We start from the raw sequence: 21,781 nt of genomic DNA, 5'->3' as shown, positions 1-21,781 counted from the left end.
TCCCCATGTAGTGCGCATGCGCAGTACCACTGAGCCGGCCCAGGTAGCGCTAATTGTAAAGAACCTGTCTGCCAAGGCGAGAGACATAAGAGACCCGGGTTCAATCCCTGGGTTGGGAAGATCCCCTGGCGTAGGAAATGTCAACCCACTCCAGTATTCTTACTCAGTAACTCAAGGTAAGGCCGAGATTCTGCCTTTCAAATAGCTTCTCAGGGGCGCCAAAGCTGCTGGTTCATGGACCGCGTTTTGAGTAGCAAGGGCTTCTCATAATTTATAGTTTATGGCTCACTTTCCCAAACATCCTTTCATTCCTCCCCTCACAGAGATTCTCGGAGGAAGGTGAAAACGGTCTCATAATCCCTGTTTTACAGATGAGGAAACTGGGGCTCAAAGTGATTAAGAAAGTGGCCCAAGGTCGTACGTATTGCTAGAAATCCGGGATCTGGGTTTGAGCCTAAGGGTGTCTGAATCCCCCATGCGGCCTCACAGAGGGGGGCGTCCTCACACAGGGCGACACTTCTTGGTCACTGTAGCACGTGTGGGAGGAGCGGTGGGCCTCTCCCAAGAATCCTATGACATGCATATTTCTACCCTGTCCACCGGGCCACAATTAGGCTCTGCCCGCAAGTTGCGATACCTTTCCTAGTCAGGGCGCCCTGGCCTCGCTTCCCGCGGTTTAGGGTGAGGGGCTGGAGCCCACCTGATGGGTTGACCCGGCCCTGCTGCTGCCAGCTCTGTGATCTTGGGCAGGTTCCTTGGCATCACAGGCTGCTGTGCGTGCATTAGTTAAACAGGAGTTGCAGGTGGACCAAGGTTGTTGGGAGGTGGGAAAGAGGGTGCTTTAGAATGATGCTATGCTTTTTAAACACTGTGAGGCATGTGGTGAAGAGTAAGTGCAAGTGGAGGTTTCTACGATCCTTTTCACTCTTGCCAGTGGTTTCCCAAAGACCTAAGGCTATGGCTGTGGACAGGAAGACAGGGCAGGGAGCCTAAGCGAGGACTAGGGGGTTGGAATGAAGGTGGCAAGCGTGTCACTCCCCTAGGTCCTTGGCTCTGAGCAGGCAGCCTGGCCACCAGCAGCCACAGACTTGCTCTGTGAGCGGCTGGCATTTGCAGAGAGGATTGGTCCGCCCGGGCCCAGTGCCTCAGCTGACCTCGGTAGCAGGCTCAGTCCACGGCAGGGACAAGCGACCGTGTCCTTTTGTCTCTGGTCCTTCTTTAGCCTAATATCTCCATCCTGTCTTAAATGAGAGCTCCCCTGGGAGAATGGAGTCCAGCAGGGCTCTGTTCTCTCTGATCTCTGGCCAGGGTTTTAGAATTTCTGCCCCAGTGTTTATTCAATTATTTTTACTACCCGTTTTGAAAAATGACAGAGCACAGAGATCATTTTCTGAAAAAGAAAACCCAAATAAAACAAGTAACCCCTCTCAAAAATGTTCTTGAAAACCTACTTTGGCCGTTTATCATTTGTTTTCATGCAATTGTATTTCTTTTTAAGTGTTTGTTATTTTTTTCTCATCTCCTGAAAGTTTATACTTTGGAGGAAAATTGCAAGGGAATTGTGAAGCTTCTTTGCTGCCAAACTAAATCAAGGACAGAACTGTTTTCCTCCCTTTTTTGTTTTGTTTTGCTTTTTATTTTTTCATGCAGAAGACGCACAGATCCAGCCATTCTGGATTGTGGTGTAATGGAAAGAGAAGGGAGGTAGGGGTAAACTTGACCTGGGTTTAGACTCACCCCCAACTTACTAGTTCTTTGATCAGGAATACCTTTCTTTATTTTACTTTCTGTAAAAGTGGGAATACAGTGCCACAGTTGAGGTAGAAAGGACACAGTTTCTGAAGGTCTCTCGAAAACTCTGTGGCACCCAGTAGGTCGTCAGCATGTCCATCCACATGCTGGAGCTTAGGGAACCTGGAATATGGAGCAACTTGGCTTGTCCTTCAGGGCCATCCTCTGCCCAAGTCCGTGGTCTTGACCATGGAGGAGGAGCCACATCCTTTTTCAGAGTCAAAGGGAGTCAGGGCCTGAGGGTTCCTTGGAGATTGTCTAGCTCTCGTTTCACAGAGGAAGCCTAGAAACAGGAAGCGTCTGGTCACACTCCATCCAGGGGACCCAAGACTTCAGGCCCCGCCTCCCCCAGCTCAGGAGGATCTCCCAGACCTGCTCCATTGCTCAGGACTCGGCCACCATGTGGGTGAACCCAGCATGGCACACCCCATACGTGTCTACCCAGCACCCGTGGTAGGATACGCACTTCAGCAGGTGCTGTGGATGCAGCTGTGATCAAAATCAGAATCACAGCTGATAGAGGAATTGATCTAACAAGAGCACTTCAGAGGGTGATAAGTGCTTTGATGAAAATGAAATAGGACATTGGGGTAAAGATGGATGTAAGGTACTTAGAAGAGACACATTCATGGAGAAGAGAGTGGAACAGTGGTTACTAGGGGCTGGGGGAAGTGGGATGCAGAGATAGTGTTTGATGGGGACAGAGTTTCGGTTGGGAGGATGAAAAATGTTCTGGCGGTAGATGGTGGTGATGCTGCAGATCCTGAGAATGTACCTTTTTGCCTTTGAACTGTACACTTAAAAATGGTTAAAATGGTAAATCATTCATTATGTATATTTTATGACAATTTAAAAAGGAAAAGAAAAATGGACATGAACTGCTTTGGGTGCTCAGCGAAGGAACTTCAGAGAAGGGGGATGTTGGAACAGAGGATGGGGAGAGGCCCACATGTCCATATCTCAAGGCAGGAGGTCCTCTGTGCAGGGCTGTGTGGAGGATGCCCTGTGAGCTGAGACGTGGCCCTACCGTCCGGGCAGCACTCTCTGCAGGTGTGGAAATGTTCCATAAGTCTCTGCTGTCCAACATGACAGCCAGTAGCCACGTGGCCACTGGGCACTTGGAATGTGGCTATTGCAACATGACTCTGATGAACTGGAATTGATATTCGAGGAGTCACATATGGCTGGCAACTCGCCTCTGACAGCAGGACTGGGTCCAGGAATCACAGCTGGTGTGGGAGCAGTTGCTGTCCCAAGTGGCTTAACCTCTGGGTGAAGGAAGGCAGAGCCTTAGTAGAGGCACAGACAGAGTGCAAGAGAGATCGAGGGTGAGAGGTGAATTCTAACCCAATAAAGCTGGGACATGGGCTCTTTAAGTTAAGCTGGGCTTTGGTGCAGGATGGGCCTGGTCCAGTTAGAGGGTAGTCAGGCAGCAGGGGCTGAGTGAACCAGGGCTTGGAGGAAAAGATGCTGGCTTCTTTGGACACTTGTAATATATCCGCTGAGTGTCAGCTAAGGGCCAGGTTCTTGGCTCAGCCTTTTAATTCCAGTCTATCTTTTCATCCACTCAACATCATCTGCAAGGGTTACATGCCTGGTTACAGGAGGGGAAGCTGATGTTTTGAGGACCTAAGAACTCACATGCCTGGGGTGCTGTGAAGATTTGCACTTGGGTCTGTCTGGTTCTGAAGTGTGCACTCTCGGCTGTAAGGTCTGCCCCAGCTTTAGGTGCTTGAGTTGGTTAAGACCTGGTGACCTGCTAGGCCACTGGGAGGTCAGGGTGATCTAGAGCACAGGCTCTGGTGTTCTTTTTGCCACCAATGAGCTGTGTAAACCTAGGCCAGACTGCTCACTTGCTAAGGCTCTCTTTCCTCAAATGTAAAACGGATATAATAATAGAATGGACATTTTGGCTATAGTAAAATATATATGTATATATATCTGATTAAAACCCCTCATATTTGCAAAAGGATGCTCTAAAAATAACTGGGCTTATGGGAAAACTAGACTGAGGGACAGAAGAAACCCAAACCATGCCACTTCTAGCCAAAGGACTGACAAAAACAATAGCAGGCTTATTTAAAATGTTATCAAAACTTTCAAAAAAAAAGACATACTGAATCTATCACAAAGAAATGCTACCGTAAATGTGAAGGGGCAGGGTAGCTTGATGGTGGAGGGAAAGGGGAAGGTTTGAGGATGCTGAGCTGTGGCAAGGAGGGCCAGGTGCATAAAGAGAAGGGGGAATTGCAGTCGTCACTTCAAAGACAGAGCCACTGGCCCGTCTGAGGCAAGAAGCAGCCCGTGGGCTGATGGGTGTCGCGTAGCACTGTCTGCAGCTTGCTCTCTAGCTGCGTGTGTAAGTGCTGCATTGGCCTGTGGTTTGATGGCATAAGGCAGGGACACGCTGGGGACACTGCAGATCAACCAGTGCGACTCAGCATCGCAGCAACCAACCTGCCTGTGCACCACGTGTTCAAATCATTGTGTTACAGAAACGCTCATGATGGCAGAGCAGGCCGAACCGAACTCGAGAGCACTGAGCGTGCAGTGAGGTTGTCTGGGTAAAGTGTGTGGTCTGGTGTCTGTGTACAGTTAGAGCTCAAAAGATATTCACTGGTGATAAAACCATAATAAATGCCCGTTCTCCACATCTCCCCTGCAGACCCTCCAAGGTGTGGCGGGCGTTTGTCCGGGTCTTGGGGCCACGTCTCCATGCTCTGCACACACGGGAGGTCCAGGGGTTTTAGGACACAGAGGGCATCTCTCTGGACCGAACTCTGTACCTGTTGTGGTCAGAGGGTTCACTGTTGTTTGGCTAGCACAGTCTGCCTTCATTTTAGAGCTCGAAAAAGTTTATATTTCTGCTTTTCTCCCAGGCCAAGAGTTCACCATCACAGGTCAGAAAAGATTTGAACAAACTGGTTTCCAAAGTGCACTCTCTGGAATGTATAGCCCTGTCACCTTCTCAGCCTCAGGAGCCAGTCTGACCGAGGTCCATCTCTTCTGTCTTCTCGCCTGTGACAGTGATTCCTGTTGTGATGGCTTCATCCTTGTGCAGGTCCGAGGAGGTAAGGTGACAGTGGGGGCCAGAGCCTCCTCCCTCTTTCATGACCTGTGGTCTGTAAAATTTGAGGAAGGGATGGGGTTGCCAAAGCCAGTATGCACAGCACAGGGAATGCCATAGGAAGCAGCAGGCATGAGGGGACCACCGTCATTTAGAAGGTGATATTTACAAAATGAGGGGCAATTGTGACCCTTCCAACAGGTCATGTACTGTGCTGGCTGCTTCACATGGCAACACCACGTTTCTCCTTGCTGCTGTTTTCAGGGGAAGTATTTCAAGCTCCATTTTTACAAACTGAGAAACTGAGGCTCAGAGAATTTAAACCAGCTGCTCCTGGTCACCCAGCTTATGACTCATCCAAGTGTGTGTGGAGCTGTGCTGTGTACCAGGCTTGATACACACGGCAGCATGAGTGTCTGAGGCCTTGGGAGACTTGAGTGCAAAGGAGGAAGATGCCAAGGGGACTTGATGGTCGGGGAGGGCTGTCTAGAAGAGGAGAGGCTTAGTCCAGGCTTTGTGGACTGGGTAGTGTTTAGAGGGCTTCGCAGGTGGCTCGGCAGGTAAAGAATCTGCCTGCCAATGCGGGAGACCCAAGAGATGTGAGTTTGATTCCTAGGTCGGGAAGATCCCCTGGAGGAGGAAATGGCAGCCCACTCCAGTATTCTTGCCTGGAGAATCCCATGGGCAGAAGAGCCTTGTGGGCTACAGTCCATGGGGTCGCAAAAGAGCTGGACACGACTCAGCGACTGAGCACATGCACGCGTACAGTGTTTAGAGGCGCATGTACAGGCACACCTCGTTTCATTGTACTTCACTTAGCTGTGCTTTTGCAGATGCCGTGTTTTTTACAAATGGAAGGTTTATGGCAACCCTGCATCAAGCTAATCTATTGGTGCCATTTTTCCAGCAGCTTTTGCTCACTTTGGGTTTCTATGTCACATTTTGGTAATTCTTGAAATATGTCAGGTTTTTCATTATTATTTAACTTGTTATGATCTGTGATCAGTGATTTTTGATGCTACTGTTGTAAAAAGATTACAACTCACTGAAGACTCAGTTGATGGTTAGCATATTAAAATACTTTTAAAGTAAGGTACGCACGTTGTTTTCTTAGACGTAATGCTATTGCACACTGAGTAAACTACAGTACAGTGTGAACATAACTTTTATATGCACTGGGAAACCAAAAATTCATGTGACTCACTTTATTGCAATATTCACATTGTTGTGGTGGTCTGGAGCCAGACCCGCAATAGCTCTGAGGTGTGTCTGTATATGTCTCTATATCAGCCTATATTTAGAAACCCTGCAATTCAAATCCAGGATGACTTCTGCCTTCTTTAAACTAAATGTTTTTTCTAAGGACACCACAATTTCCCCAGATGTCTAATTACTCAGCAGACCATAGGGTTTTTCAAGTTGGAAATGTTGATTTCATTTTCCTTAGGATCATATACGGAATAATTATTTTGTTCCATGCAGCCATAAGCGCACACAGTCCTTTATGTTCCATGACATTTCTGGCTAGCAGCTTACCCGCCTTCCCCTCCAGTGTAACCCTGATCTGTGAATTATGTGGGTCTGAACAGCGACCTCGAAATGCTGCAAGTTAAGCTTTTCTTCAAGACACACATCAACCAGCAGGCAGATATGTTTCCCAGTCTTGTCTGATGGGCAGACCTGGAATTTTAACTTGTGAAGCTTTGGCTGGATCTGCTCGTGACCAGGAGCAGAATCCTCTTCCTGCTGTCTGGGAAGGCACTTAATTTCTCGAACAGTCTCCCTGCTCCCTTGTCCCCTCCTCCTGGGCAAGGCTCCCACCCCCGCCAACCTCCCACCCTGAAATGGCTTTGTTTCTGCTGATAATTATTAGTGAAAACTCATGAGACTTCCAGACCTATATTCATGAGCCTCCTTGTACCTCGACAAGTAGCTGAAGCCACTGGGAAGTGGGGTTCAGCGACACTTATGTGGCCTGAGGCTCCTGGCATCTAACTGAAGCCAGCGTGCAGGATCAGCAAAGTGATTTCAAATCTCCAGCCGGTGCCCACCTCTCAGACACCTGCAGTGCTCACTGAATGCTAGTTAAAGAAGAAAGCAGCCCCCGTTTCTCTTCTCAGCTCTGAGAGGTGGAGGGAAGACACGACCTGCCTCTTGTTTAAGTCCGTGATTCTCGTTCTTGGTTTATGAGACGGGCAGCCACAGAGCTCAGGTTCCTCTGAGCTCTCTGCAAGCTCTTATGTATCCCTGCTCCCCCGTGCCCCAGCTGGGACAAACCAGCCTCCCTTTCCGGGCCTCTGTTGCCCCATCTGTGAGATGAAGCGGCCTCACCAGCCCAGGGATTCTGGGATTCAGCTGTGCGTTCACTGACATCATGGGTGGTGCTGTCCATAAGGGCTCGTTCCCAAGTGCACGCCGCCTCCACTGACCTGCACAGACTGTGGAGTCAGCACCTCTGTGATTGGTGCTGGGGAACAAGCATTTTCAAAGCCCTTTCTGTGACTTTGATATGATGGTCTAAGTGGTTTGAGAACCACCGAGTGAGTTAGTGGGTCCCTGAGGTAAACGTTCGCCACCGAGATGCTGTTGACAGTAACGGTGACGGTGATTTTTAGCTACTCAGGTAAAAGTGGGGCAGGAGAGAACAAGACGTCACATTTATAAGCCAGACATTGGTGAGTCATCTATTTCGGAGCCATTTTGGTGAGAGAAGTTTGAAGCGTTATCTGCATTTGGACATAAATTAGGATAATAGAGGGGATGGCAGATGTGAAATGGTGTATTTCCATTTTATTTTCCCCCAGGAGAATCTGAACAACTGTACTACCTAACAGGATTATGCATCCAAATTGGTATATGGTATATAAATTATACACCATATAATGGTATGTATGGTACAAATTGTATACCATGTAATGGTCTATATGGTATAAATAATATACCATGTGACAGTGAATATGGTATAAATTATATACCATATAATGCTATATATAGTATATAAATTATATAAATTGGTATATAGTATATAAATTCATTTGGTATATAAATTACTTAATTTATAAATCTCAATAAACTTAAGCAATGTACTTATATGAGGCTTAGTTTCCTCATCTGGAGAAGGAGATAAAAAATAATAAGAATTAAGAGAATTAATATTTTTAAAACACTGACCATAGTGGCTGACATGTCACAGGCATCCATCCCAACATTTGATTTACCTTTATTGATCTAACTAAAATCACTATCAAATTCAGTTAGGGGGCAGGTAGGTCTTTCTGCTACTAAATAAAGTCATAACATTGGGGCAGGTTTTTTAAGAGTCAGAGTTAGAAGATATATTCGAGACAAAGTAGTCCAGTGCTTTCCAACTGCCAAATCGAGTAATGGATCCTCTCTGTGCATCCCAAGGACATGGGTGCTCAGCCTTGGCTTGCATCTACCCAGAGATGAGAAGTTCATTTCCTACCAGGAAGGCTTGTGCCACGAGTGTACAGCTCCTGGATTCTAATAGTTCTGTACTTTACTCTAAATACTCCTTCCTTGGGCTTCCTTGCCGGTCCAGTGGTTAAGACTCTGCATTCCAATGCTGGCTGTGTGGAGTCAATACCTGGTCAGGAAACTGAGACCCCACACGCTACATGGTGCGGCCAGAATAATAACAATAATAAATTAAAAAAAATAATCTTGAGCTCTTCAAGATTGATTGTGTGTGAGAGAGAGAGACACAGAGAGAATGAGAAATGGTGGGGGTGCACCGTTTGTTTCCTTGAAGCCTTAAAAATGTGGGAAGTGGAGACAGAGGACACTGGCAGTAGGAGCCCTGGTCGTATCTGAGGTGTCACTGCTGTTGACCCCGTGAGGAGGAAGTGCTGGCCCTCCTCTCTGGACTTGGCTGGTAAGACAACTGCAGGATGGTCGGGGAAGGATGGGCCAAGTCAATAGCAGGCTCCTGAATTCCTGTGTCCATTCCCGAGGACTGGTTCCCTGCCTGCATCCTATGAGCTTCTCAGGGCACAGACGTGCATCTCCAAGGGGCCCCTGCTTGGTCCCCATCACACCCACCTCTCCTCTGTCTCGTGACTCTGCAGGTCCCCTCCTCTGTGGGTTGCTGAGCTCCCCTGATGTCCTGCTGTGCCACATCAGAGACTGGAGGGACCCTGCGGAAGCCCAGGCTAATGCTTCATGTCCCGGAGTGACCTATGACCAGGACAGCCGCCAGGTGATGCTGCGTCTGGGAGGACAGGAGATCAGGGGTAAGTGTGCCTTCACCCCAGGTGCATGCCTTCACCCTGGGTGCGTTCCTTCACAGTGATCTGTGCTCACCAGCAGGGTCTGCTCCTCTGCTGGGAGCCCTCTCTGTACCCTGAGGAATTCATCCTTCTGAAAAGAATTTGTACCAAAATGCTGCATAAAAAACAACCAGAGAGCATCTCAGCGGTGCTCTGTGAGAAGCGTGGTGCAGCTCTGGGGCCTCAGGTTGGCTCAGGGTAGGCAGGCTCAGTGGGATGCTGTGCTGACCTTGGCCAGGCTTGTTCACGTCCTGGGGTCGCTTGGCAGTTGGATGATGTCATTTGGACTTGACAACGGTGGCCTGGCCCTGCTTCAGTGCCTCGCCTTCTAAATCAGCGTATTCTCCTGTGGGCAGAAGTGAGAGCGCGTGTGCGTGCTAAGTGGCTTCAGTCGTGTCCGACTCTTTGTGAATGGACTGTAGCCCACCAGGCTCCTCTGTCCATGGGATGCTCCAGGCAAGAATCCTGGAGTGGGTTGCCCTCCTCCAGGGGATCTTCCCAACCCAGGGATCCAACTCACATCTCCTGTGTCTCCTGCACTGGCAGGCGGGTTCTTTACCACTAGTGCCACCTGGGAAGTCCCAGGACAGGGAGAGAACAGGGAAAACAAGCCAGGCCACTGAAGGTTGAGACTTGGGTCTGACACTGTCACCAAGACCTCATTGCACTGGCCTGACCTAAAGTCAGGGCTGGGGAAACACTCCATTCTTTAGCGGGAGCGACTGCAGAGTCCTGCGTAAAATGTGTAGATCCAAGAGGGCCAACTGGAAATGGAAGAACTGGAGCCCAAAATGAAATCTGTCTCCCAAATGAGTGCCTCCCTGGGCAGATTTCCCCCTCTGACAGTTAAGGAATTTCAGGTGGTAACCACGACACCTCCCAGGCTTGTTAAAGGGGCACAAGGAACTGCGGGGCCCCTGACCTGGGCTCAACTGATGGAAATAACCCTTGAGCTGGCTCCTTGGTCTTCTGTCTTTGAGAAGCTCTTCCAACCTTCTCCTTAAGTGTTGGATCTAAAGGTCACCCTGAGATCATACACCCCACCTCTCATTGTACAGGGAGGAGCGTTAGCACCTGCAGCCCCAGCGAGCAGTCAGCTCTCTCTGCCTCCCCTGCAGATGTCTACCTGGGAGGGGCTGAGACCGCTCTGTCCTGAGTCAGGACAGACCCACACCAGTGCACCTCAGTGTGTTCAGGACCAGCAGGGTCAGCATCACCGGGGGATCAGGAGAGATACGCATTCTCAGGCATTTTCAAACCCCCAGGGATCCTCTCTAACAGGCTGTCTCATGATGCTATGTCCGCTAAGTCTGAGAAGCACTGAGTAGGTGACCTGGAAGTTCTCTTCTGACCTTGAGAGATCGAGTTTACAGGGCCCAGTTGCTCACTTACCTCTTCAGATCCAGTGTGAGGTCGAGGGCAGCCTGGCTCCATCTTATCTCCTCTTTGCTGTATTTATCTGCCAGCCTTTGAATGTCAGAACTGGACCCCGTGGTTCCAGTGCACCCTCTGAGTGGTGAGGGGCGAAAGCACACACTGGTGTCAGCTAGAAAGAGGAGGGAGGGGGCTGACCTGTCAAAAGAGCCGTGAGATACCCTGGGAGTGGTCCTCTAAGGGCTGGCAGAGACCAGGTCCTGCCTTCTGCAGAGCAGGGAGAAGTTTCCATGCTATACTTCTCAATGTGCTTTAGCTCTTGGGGCTCTAATGGCAGTGAGCTCAAGGTCACCTCCTCCAAGAGCCCTCCCTGACTACCCACAGAGCGTATTCCTTCCTCCTCTGTGGAGCTTCGAGTGTGCTTGGTGCGTTGGTCTTTTAGGAAGTGCAGGGCAGTGGGCAATGCACTGAAACAGCCTTTGTCTGGAAGCTGCCCTCCCTGGCCCAGCTGAGAGTTTGCCCCATGGTGTTGAATTACAGTTTTGGACACCAGCTGTTTGGCCTTGAGCAAGCCAGTAAATACCTGCAGGCCTGATTGCTAATGGGGTAATGACAGCTCCTCGCTCACTGGGTTGCTGTGAAGATGAGAGGTAGACAGTAACAGTAGTCATAGAAATGTCTTCCATCATGCTTACTAAGAGCCAGGCCCTGCTCCAAGGTCTCGACCTGTTCTAACTCACGGATCCTCAACATGGTGCTTTGAGGGAGGCACTAGTGTTACCATTGTTCCCATTTTACAGCTGTAGACACTGAGGCAAACAAGTGAGGGCTTCCCAAGGTCTCAGAGCTTGTAAGTAGAAGGGTTGGGACCTGAAACCAGGCATTCTGCCTCCAAAAGCCTACAAAGTGACTTTCTTAACTGCTTCCTTATATCGGTACTTTCAGATGATACCCGTGTAGAACTTAGTAGTGTATTTGACGCAGTATTGATATTACATGATATCATTAAAAAATCTGTCATTTTTTGGTTACATTTTAAGAACTAGGCTTATTATAGAGTATATAATAAGATCTGTGTCTTATTAACTTCTGGATTCACACTATGGAACATAAGACCTGGAATAGAGACTGCACATCGGACCTGTGGAATGCCTATTTACCAAAGCCTAGGAAAAAAAAGTTACAGAATTTGGTGGAATTCCAGGAGGATTCATCTCTTTTGCAGTAAATAAAATCAAATAGTTTTTTTCTGTGATGGAAAGTAAACATATGGGATCCGTTATTCTGAGAGGTAGCCCAGGGTGAAAACGAGCATTTGAAGAAAGACATATGATCTATTCGTGGGCAATAAATCCAGAGTGAATTGCTTAACACAGAGCGTGTGCTTGGTCCAGCCCAAGAAGTGAAGACTGTGCCCTTGTCTGGCCTCCCTGAGACGGAGTGATTACTTTTGAAGTTTTTTTCCGGGCCCCTGGGTGTATATGTATATCCTGGGGTCCAGGCGGAGCTTTATGAAGGGAACCGTTGGGAATTTCAGGCAGCCTCAGTCATATTCGTGATGTTCCAGTTTGATGGTTGCTTTGTACACAGAGTGATTTGGAGGTCACCTCCAGTTGGGAACCGTAGGGCACAGATCCTTCCTTTACACAATAGGAATTCAGCCTCAAGAACAATAGAAATTCAGACTCAAGAACAATTAACCCCTGAGAAAATAAACATAGGGATTAAAATTCTTACTAAAGTGCGAATAGCTGAAAAAATTCTTTCCTAATGGCAGATATTGATGAAAGGAAAGAGGAGTGAGAATTCCAGCTATCTGAACAGCTGATGGAGACAGTGTAGACTGGACTGGGAGAACGTGAGAGGGGATAGGGGCAATAAAGAGGAACTCTATTCATCCCAGAGGTGGTTGAGGGTCAACCTCTTCCTTCCATTTAGCAAATGGCTAGATGCTCATTAAAATACAGACTCTGGAAACAGACCTTGGGAGGCAAATCCCAATGTGAATGCTTACTCATTGTATGATCTCTCTTGGTTTTTCTAATTATAAAATGAGTTTTATGGTGATTTCTGATGCTTGGGGAGGTTGGGAGGATCCTAGGAAGAATGCATGTGAAGCCCTCGGAGTACTGCCCAGATGGACACTGGGTAGATACTGGAGATGCTGGAGCAGTGGTTTGTGCTGAAAACATTGCAGTTGAATCCTGCTTCCTCCTCCCTGATCAGTTCCATAACCTTGTTCAAATCACCGAACACCCCCCAAACCTTAGGGTTTTCATCTGCAAAATAGGGGTGTGCTTTTTAATATCGTGTTTACACAATGAAGCAGGGCTTCCCAGGTGGCTCAGTGGTAAAGAATCCTCCTGCCAATGCAGCAGACGCAGGAAAATGGGGTTTGGTCTCTGGGTTGGGAAGATCTCCTGGAGGAAAAAAAGGTTACCCACTCCAGTATTCTTGCTGGGAAAATCCCATCGACAGAGGATTACTAACATGCACTACAGGCTGAAGTTTAAGGTGTGGTTTTCTGAACCTCAAGTCCCTGGTCCCCCACCTGCACGTCTAACAGAGGTGCTCTGCGGGACGTCTGGTTTGGACGTCCACTCTCGTCGGTCAGCTCACAGGTACGCTGAGGACCTGCTTTGGCAGATGATCTGGTTCGTGGAGAATGAGCATTTACTTAGAAAGTGTTGGTGAATGGAACACCCTAAATTCAAATAGTAAGCACGTCAGTATCCGTGTTGCATTTTACAAACCATTTTCCATCAGCTCAATTGATCCGTGTTTGACAGTCTGGTGAGACCGAGGCCATCTGAGGCAGAAGTGTGAGGTTGTATCACACTTTTGCTCATGGGAGTGAGGTTCAGAGCTGTGACGTGTCACATTTCAAGAAGCTATCTTTGCATTAACTGCCGTGGCTAGGGCTTCAACTCCAGCTTCGGGGATCAGAGTCGTCAGGGGCAGCATTCACTGTCTGCTGAGATGCTCCTCCATCTCCTTGGATGGAAGCAGAAAGTGCCTCAGAGGGATCTTCCTATGACAGCAGCAAACTAAGGAGTCTGGTAACTGAAACTTTTGCTGCCTGCCCGTCTCTCTGGGGCCTCTGTCCTGCAGTCACTGGGTGATGACCGGCAGCTACCAGCATGTTTTCCTTCAAGATTTTGAAGGTCGGTGGGGGAAAGGGAACAAAAGGTGCAGGAGAGGCAGAGGGTCGAGCGTGTGCTGCCGTGCTAAGTGGGGGGTGCAGGACAGCGTGGGGAGGGGAGTTGCTGAGCTCACCCATCTGCCTCTCGTCCTGAGAAGCAGCTGGCTGTGAGGAGCCCAGCCAGGCAGTTGGATCACTGAGATGGGGAGAGTGGTTTCCGCTCTTAAGGGGCTCACAGGCTAGTTGGGGTGACTGATAGGGGCATTATTAAAGTGTAGTGGGCTTCCTATTTGCCTGTCTTATGGACTGATGACAGACCCCTGGACACAGAATCCCCTTTAGCATGTCTTTACTCTTTTTTTTTTTTTTTTAATGTTCTGTTGCACAATTTTGGGCTTCCCTGGTGGCTCAGTAAAGAGTTTGCCTGCAATGCAGGAGACTGCTTGCCAGTGCAGGAGGCTCAGGTTCGATCCCTGGGTTGGGAAGATCCCCTGGAGAAGGAAATGGCAACCCACTCTGTATTCTTGCCTGGGAAATCCCATAGACAGAGGAGCCTGGAGGGCTACAGTCCATGGGGTTGCAAGAGTTGGACACAACTTAGCAACTGTAAGCACAACTATAAGTATACCACCATAGCACAATTTTATGTATGTATGAAACAGGGTATTAAAATGGAATTTTCATCCAGACATCAATACACAATAGGTATGGCATTTCCAAGTGAGGAATCACGGTAGACTTCCAAAGTAAATTCTCAAGAACCATTTCTCAGACCGCCCCCCTGCCCCCGCCCACCTACTTGGATGATGTAAAAGGTAGCAAAACAGAGGAAGGAGAATTTTGTGAGTAGACTCACTTGGGAGAGATCTGAGGGACGTGTCTCCTCTTCTGTTAAGCCAACCAACCCTTTCTGGCTCCAGAGGAGTTTAGGGTAGACTTCTGATATTACCCAGAACAAACAAACACATCTCCAAACAGACAACCCCGTGAATCCCTTGAAGCCATCTTATCGGCACTTTTCTCTGGCTGTGAGGTTTCTCTTTCCCGTCACCAGCTTTCTCTTTAACCTTTGTGCCTGGGTTGACATGTGTCTCGATAGAGGAATCCATTCAGAGTCTGCCTCTCCTAAATTCCCAATGGACATCTCTGGACATTTTCAACTATTTGGTGTTGGCTAGACTGATCTTGTTTCTAAGAAAAACGGCTTAGTAATCTCTAAGCTCTGTCTCATTTCTGACAATATCTTGTAGTGCAAATGAATATAAAAAAATAGATTAAACATTCTTTAATGCCCACAGGGATTAAAATTTTGATGGGAAAAATAGACCTTGGCAGAAGTACTCCTGGGTTTGTTCTATAATCCCAAAGCTTCATTTTGTTGGTTCATGGTGAGGCTCAGCTCACTGGCTGGCATTCTCTTCATGGGATTCTGTTTTGTATAAACGATTATCATTTTCTTGGGATGCTGGGGGCTGAGAGGGAGGAACTCACATGCCCCTGTTATCACTGGATTACTCTGGAGTGGATGTATGGTGGATACCTACACACGGGATGGCCCTATTAGTTCTTTACAGTAGCCATCATTAGCACCAAGCAGAGCCTGAGACTAGGGTTCTGGAGTGTAGTTTATGTAGGAAGGATAAGGAATAGAAGTAGAGACAAGGGGGGAGAATAATACAGGGAAGAGAAAACGGTCAGGAAAAGGTAGACTCTGAAACCTGGGCTTTCCAGTTTAGGATCCTGCCCAGCCTCAGTTCAGTCAATCCTAAAGAAAATCAACCCTGAATATTCATTGGAAGGACTGAAGCTGAAGCTCCAATGCTTTGGCCACCTGATACGAAGAGCTAACTCATTGGAAAAGGCCGTGATGCTGGGAAAGATTGACAGCAGGAGGGGAAGGAAGTGACAGAGGATGAAATGGTTGGATGGCATCACTGACTCAATGGACATGAGTCTGAGCAAACTCCAGGAGATAGTGAAAAACAGGGAAGCCTGACGTGCTGCAGTCCATGGGATTGCAAAGAGTTGGACTTGACTTAGCAACTGAACAACAACACTTCCAGGTTTTTAGAGTCAAGCTAACCACCTCAGATGCAGCACAGGATCTCTGCAGAAGCGTCTTGAAGTCAATTAAGATCACATAACACCCACCAACCTTCAAGAATCAGGCTCCATGCCAAACTGCCACCATTCTAAATGTGTGTGTATTCCTGCAGCCTTGATTACAGAGAGAGCCGATTACATGCATCAGAGTCTGCTGGGGTCCAGCCCCGGTGGATCCAGGGAATTTGAAGGGTGGATGGAGTTGGCGAGGAAAAAACTTATTTATTTATTAATATAAGATTAGATTAGGAAGAAATAGTATAGTAGGAAAATTAGGTGAAGAAAGAAGGCTGAATAACTTGGCTTACGGGGAAGGCCAATAAATTTCCAGACAAGGAGCTTGCACTATCTACGTTGGGCCACCGGCGCCCACTTGAATATCGAAGGGTGCCCCGACTTAGGCTCCCTTTCGTGCGGGTCTTAAAAGCCAGGGCAAGTAAGTAGACCTAGTGAGCCACCCGCCTCCAGATGGGAATTCAGCCTGAAATTAGAGTAAAGAGGAGACACGGGGGAAACCAGTCCAGCCACTGGCTCCCAGCCCCTATTGTCTAGAAAGGCCTTTTATACCTTTTTTTGTACGTAGAGATCAATGGGTAATACAAAATTAGGCAGTGTTAGCAGTCCAGACTCTTATCAAAACCAGGCTTTTCTCTCTGCATACCTAATTATATACACAAGTCTTAGGTGATTTACATCATCTTCTGGCCAAAAAGGGCCAATTAACATTTTACAGCCTTTTTTTCTGATAAGGGTTTGTCAACCAGAAGACTTATTTGTGTTGATCTTCCCAAGGTCTGGTGCCACTCTCAGAAAGCACTAAATAAAGTTACATTCTTACATAGCAAGGACACAAGAGGAGTGCAGTGATATATAACAAAAGAAAAGTAATTAACTCAAAAGTCTAGTGTTGCTAACATCAAAACTACTATATATCTTTTTCCATATCCCGTTTACATTGATTAACATCCTCCCAGGTGCCTAAAAGATAAAGAATATGGAGGCCTGGCAGCAATCATTGAGTCAACAGTGAAAACCCTCTACCAATATAATTTTTAACTCTTTAGAAAAGGCTCTGTATCTTTAAGATGCTTTTAAGCTTTGTGCTTCTCTCGCTTGGAGGGCTGTAAGCAATTCACAAGCTGTAAGAGGTCCGGGGAAACTGTTAGGCAAGCTAGAGAGTTAGTTATCAGAGGGGGTTTAACTGAAACATCCCTTTCAAATGCAGAAGACTAAAGCCCTGAGTTGACTTTTTCCAGAGAATATCAGAAGAGTGGAAAAGCAGAGTACAAAGGCCTGTAGATTTTTGGGTTTGGGGGTACATGCTCAGGAAATTCCAGGGGGATCCCTGAAGTCTGATCACATCCTTGCATATTGTCAGGCTTCCTTCCTCATGACCTTGTCAGGGGTGGGATTCTTCATGCTGGCTCCCGGCAAGAGTCTGCAGGCCTGTTTATGTAATGGGGAAGTTTTAACTCAGTTCTTGTGGAAGGCAGGGAACAATGTCTGGGCAATGTAAACCATTAGCCAGGAAAAGGAGGAATTGTGTTTGCTTCTGTTCTCTGTACCTTCTCACCATCAACAATATAGAACTGGAGAGGCTTTGAGGAATGGATTGCAGGATCAGAAGTTTGCAGTAGAAAAAGTAGTTTCATGGTCAGCCTTCTTGTGCTTGTGCAGTGAGGCTCTGTGTTTACTTTGTGGACTCTGAAAACCACTGACTGCTTTGTTTTCCTTACTCATTCCTCTTTGCATTCATGAATGTTCTGAACACTGGTTCTCTACCAGGGGTTATGCTAGGTGTTGGTGAGAAAAAGAGAAATAAGACTCAATTATCAGCCTCTGGAAGTATATTTAAATAGCTGGAAAGTTATGGTCAAGCATGAGACTGAAGATAGAAATTCCTGGCCTCACAAATACTATCCCTGGTTGCCAATGAGGTGAGAGTCTCAGAGGACTTAAGTGAAATGGGAAATGAATACAACTGTTGACACTTCTTTAAGTTCTGGTCTCTTTAAACCAATCCACATTTCCTTAAGTGATGCTAAGTGTCACAGCACCATGGCCCTTCCCCTTGTAGTCCCTTTGGTGCCCTAAGAAAGACACATGGGGTCTGGTGGAAAAGTGCCCACTGAACTGAGAAGGTATCTTGACAGTGGGAAATGAGGCACACAGCTCCAAATAATCAATGGGTCAATTTATTACAGGGGTTGGGTGGGGATCCAACGTCAGTGATCTAGAACCATTAGTAGCTACACTCTGCACTGTTGAGGAGCCCCTGGGATGATTTAGAATTAATCTAGGGTCCCAAAGAGTTGGATACGACTGCACGCACGCACACACACACACACACACATAGGAGGAGACTTGGGTTCAATTCCTGGCCCAGGAAGATCCCCTGGACAAGGAATTGGCAGCCCACTCCCATATTCTTGCTGTGGGAATCCCATGGACAGAGGAGCCTGGGTGGGCTGTAGTCCATAGGGTCGCAAAGAGTCAGACACGACTAAGAGACTAACCGAACAACAAAAGCAAATAGAGGTATGTGCTTGGGAACAAGGCATGCATTCCCAAGTCAAGATTTATGAATGGTAGCTAGTCTCATGGGTGCTGGGAATACATCAGCCAAGGTCTTCGTCATTGTTTGGAGGCTACCAGAGGCCTCCTGGACCTAACAATTGTGTGTGTGTGTGTTCAGCTGCTCAGTCATGTCCGACTCTTTGCAACCCCATGAACTGTATAGTCCCCCAGGCTCCTCTTGTCTACAGAATTTTTCAGGCAAGAATTTAGAGTGGATTGCCATTTTCCTCCTCCAGGGGATCTTTCTGACCTAGAAATCAAACCTGCGTCTCCTACACTGGCATGCAGATTCTGCCACCAGAGCCACCTGGAAAGCCCAACAATTGTTAAACAATATATATTAACTACAAAGCCCTTGATGACAGAGAAGTGATTTACCACCCTGGACAGTCCTAGGCTTCAATGGAAGAATAGGAGGAACTGCATGGGCCCAAGATGGCATCAGTTATGCTAACAGCTATACTCTGGTCAGCTTTGATTTTGTACTAGCCACTGGAAGAGAGCTCCAAGAAGACTTTGGGATGTACCTTGCATAGGAAACAGACTGTCAGGCTCAGGAGGGGCCTCAGCGTTGGGGTGGTGAGGCAGTTGCGGTCATGGTAAGTCCCTAGTAGGAGCAAGCACACTCGAGTCCTACAAATAAACATCTTCTTTGCAGGTCTGACCCCCCTGGAAGGAACCCAGGACACCTTGACCAGCTTCCAGCAGGTTTATCTCTGGAAAGGTGAGCTCTGTGGTGGGGAGGGTGGTGAGCAGGACACCCATCACAGGAGGCTGTGTGGCCCTACTTCTCATTCATGGGGCATTCTGCTCCCCATAAAGAAAATGTAGAGATTTACTGTCCAAGTGAGTACCCTGTGTGGAGAGAAGGGCCTCAATTCTCATCAGACACCAAAGTGTAAAACAAAAATGGAAAGTGGAAAGCCAAGGAGGGATGAAGTAAGCACTGGGTCCTGTGAGATGGAGTTCATTGACCACAAGGTGTCCCTGTCAGTAGGATGGGGGCTCTGAGGATACCACACCCTACAGGAGGCCTTTCTCCTACGGGACTCAGACCCAGGTGCCTCCCTCCTGGGGGCTTGGCCATCTCGCTTATCATGTTAGACTCACCCCACATGCCTTTCACAGTCCCTGGCTCTGAGTAGGCACTTGGTCAATGTTCACAAACTCAAAGGAGGACAAACAAAGCAGTAAAGAATCCATCTGCCAATGCAGGAGACATGGATTTGATCCCTGGGTAGGGAAGATCCCCTGGAGAAGGAAATGACAACCCATTCCAGTATTCTTGCTAGAGAATTCAATGGACAGAGGAGCCTTGTGGGCTACAGTTCATGGGATCACAAAGAGTTGGACATGACTGAGTGACTGAGCATGAACAACTTTTATAATATTGTATATAACTATACTTCAATTTAAAAAAAATTTCTTTTAAATAGCTTGCTAGCTGGTGAAAAATTAAGGACTTGCTTCTTCCCAGGACATTTGTCCCACTAAACAGAAGCATCCCAAGGCCCACCCCAAACCCAGTTCCCCCATCATGGAAGACCTGTTACTGACTTGGGAGTTTATTTTAACTCGTTTGAACCCCATTTCGTCTACTCTCCACCTGCCTGTTCTGGAATAAGTTATTTCAAGTCCCTGAGTCTTAGTTTCCTCAAGAGTAAAATGGAAATCTTACTCCTTATCATGGAGTCTTGGGAAGACCAATGTTTATGAACATACTCTGTTAACTCTGGAGGATTTTGCAAATGTTGATAATTTCAGCATTAAGGACAATAATAGTTCCCTTATGGAGAAGTTTGTTGATGTTCCATAAAAAGCCAAAGAATGCAAAACTATGCCACTGGAGTTTTTCAGATCTTATTGGGGCCCCTGGCTGTGGACCATGATGATTTCTCACATTGTCATTATCATTTGTTGACCAGAAGAATACCTCCCCTTTCCTTCTGAATATTTGAACAATAATCCCTTTTTCTCCCCTAGATTCTGACATGGGGTCTCGATCTGAGTCTATGGGATGCAGAAGAGGCATGGAACCAAGGCCAGCATCTCCATCAGAAACAGGTACCCACCCCAAACTTCTTGATATACTTGGGGGTCTGGCTGTGGAGACAAGATGGTGATGCCAATGGTCGGATCTGTGAATGGACCCATGATGGGTAAGCTGGAACTTTCAAGTCTGGGGCTGAGCAGAGCTGAGAGCTGTCTTCACAGATGAAGGCTGCCATTTGGGAGGGAGATAGAAATTCTACATGGCTTGGGAAGACAGAGGGCATATCAGTTGTTCACATTTACAAAGAGGCAGATTTGACTTCTCAACTTCCTAACTGTGAGGTGGGCTGCTGTGGTCAGGACAGACAAGTCACACGAGTCTGCAGGGAGATTGGCCAGAAATATCATGAGCAAGAGTCCTGCCTTAGTGAAAAGTTGAGCCAGATGGCTCCCAGGTTTACTCCCCAACAAAGATTCTGAGATTTTGCAACTCCATAATTTTTAGGATTTTCTGGGACCTTCTGAACTTTTCTTGCCTTACCAGACTCCCAGCCATATTGATTCCAAACTGGCTCTGGAGTCACTGAGCCTGCAAGTGTGTGTGTGTGTGTGTGTGTGTGTGCGTGTGTGTGCACACACGCACATGCATATGTGAGAAAGAGTCAGAAAGAGAGAGACAGACAGACAGACAGATTTGCCACGAGATAAAGCCAAAGGAAGTTGACTCGCCCTTTCTTTTTCAGATTTGACAACAGGTCTTTTCTCTCCTGTGGACCTTATACAGGTCATTGTCGATCGAAACCTATCCCTGCCCAGCCAGCAACACTGGCTTTTCAAACACTTATTTTCACTTCAGCAGGCAAACCTGTGGTGCCTTTCTCGTGAGTATCTTAGCCCTCATCCGCCTACTTCTCCACCCTGTGGTCAGGCAACACAGGCCTAGTTTAACAACTCTTGAGACATAGACAAGATCAAACTCAGAGATCACTTCAGTATTACTGTCATGAGTGATACAGAAAACAGAACATAACTACATCTTCAGAAGCTAACTGTGCAGTCAGTACCTACTCTGCTCCCAGAACCTATCATCCAATCATCCAACAATCCATCCATCCATCCATCTATCCAACAGTCCATCCATCCATCTATCCAACAATCCATCCATCCATCTATCAGTTCATCTATTAATCTATCTACCCATCCATCTTTTAATCCATCCATCCATCTATCTATCCAACAATCCATCCATCCACCTATCCACCCATCCATCCAACAATCCATCCATCCATCCATCCATCCATCCATCCATCCATCCATCCATCCAACAATCCATCCATCCATTCATCTATCCATCCATCCACCTATCCATCCATCTATCCAACAATCCATCCATCCAACAATCCATCCATCCATCCATCCATCCATCCATCCATCCATCCACCTATC

At 47.4% G+C, this 21,781-nt stretch overlaps 1 protein-coding gene across 1 annotated transcript in view; it reads left to right on the top strand.

Moving 5' to 3' along the window:
• Positions 1-21,781, top strand: part of TG (thyroglobulin) — a 231,788-nt gene that overhangs the window by 56,690 nt on the left and 153,317 nt on the right. The window contains exons 26-30 of the mRNA XM_040262090.1: positions 4,671-4,862; positions 8,947-9,111; positions 19,002-19,067; positions 20,327-20,407; positions 21,079-21,216. Of these exons, the coding sequence (XP_040118024.1) occupies positions 4,671-4,862; positions 8,947-9,111; positions 19,002-19,067; positions 20,327-20,407; positions 21,079-21,216 (642 nt within the window). The remainder of the gene's footprint in view (positions 1-4,670; positions 4,863-8,946; positions 9,112-19,001; positions 19,068-20,326; positions 20,408-21,078; positions 21,217-21,781) is intronic.

This window comes from Oryx dammah, unplaced genomic scaffold, assembly GCF_014754425.2.
Source record: "Oryx dammah isolate SB20612 unplaced genomic scaffold, SCBI_Odam_1.1 HiC_scaffold_19, whole genome shotgun sequence".
NCBI lineage: Eukaryota > Metazoa > Chordata > Mammalia > Artiodactyla > Bovidae > Oryx > Oryx dammah.
The sequence above is the reverse complement of the archived record's forward strand: the minus strand, read 5'-3'. Positions and strand labels throughout refer to the sequence as shown.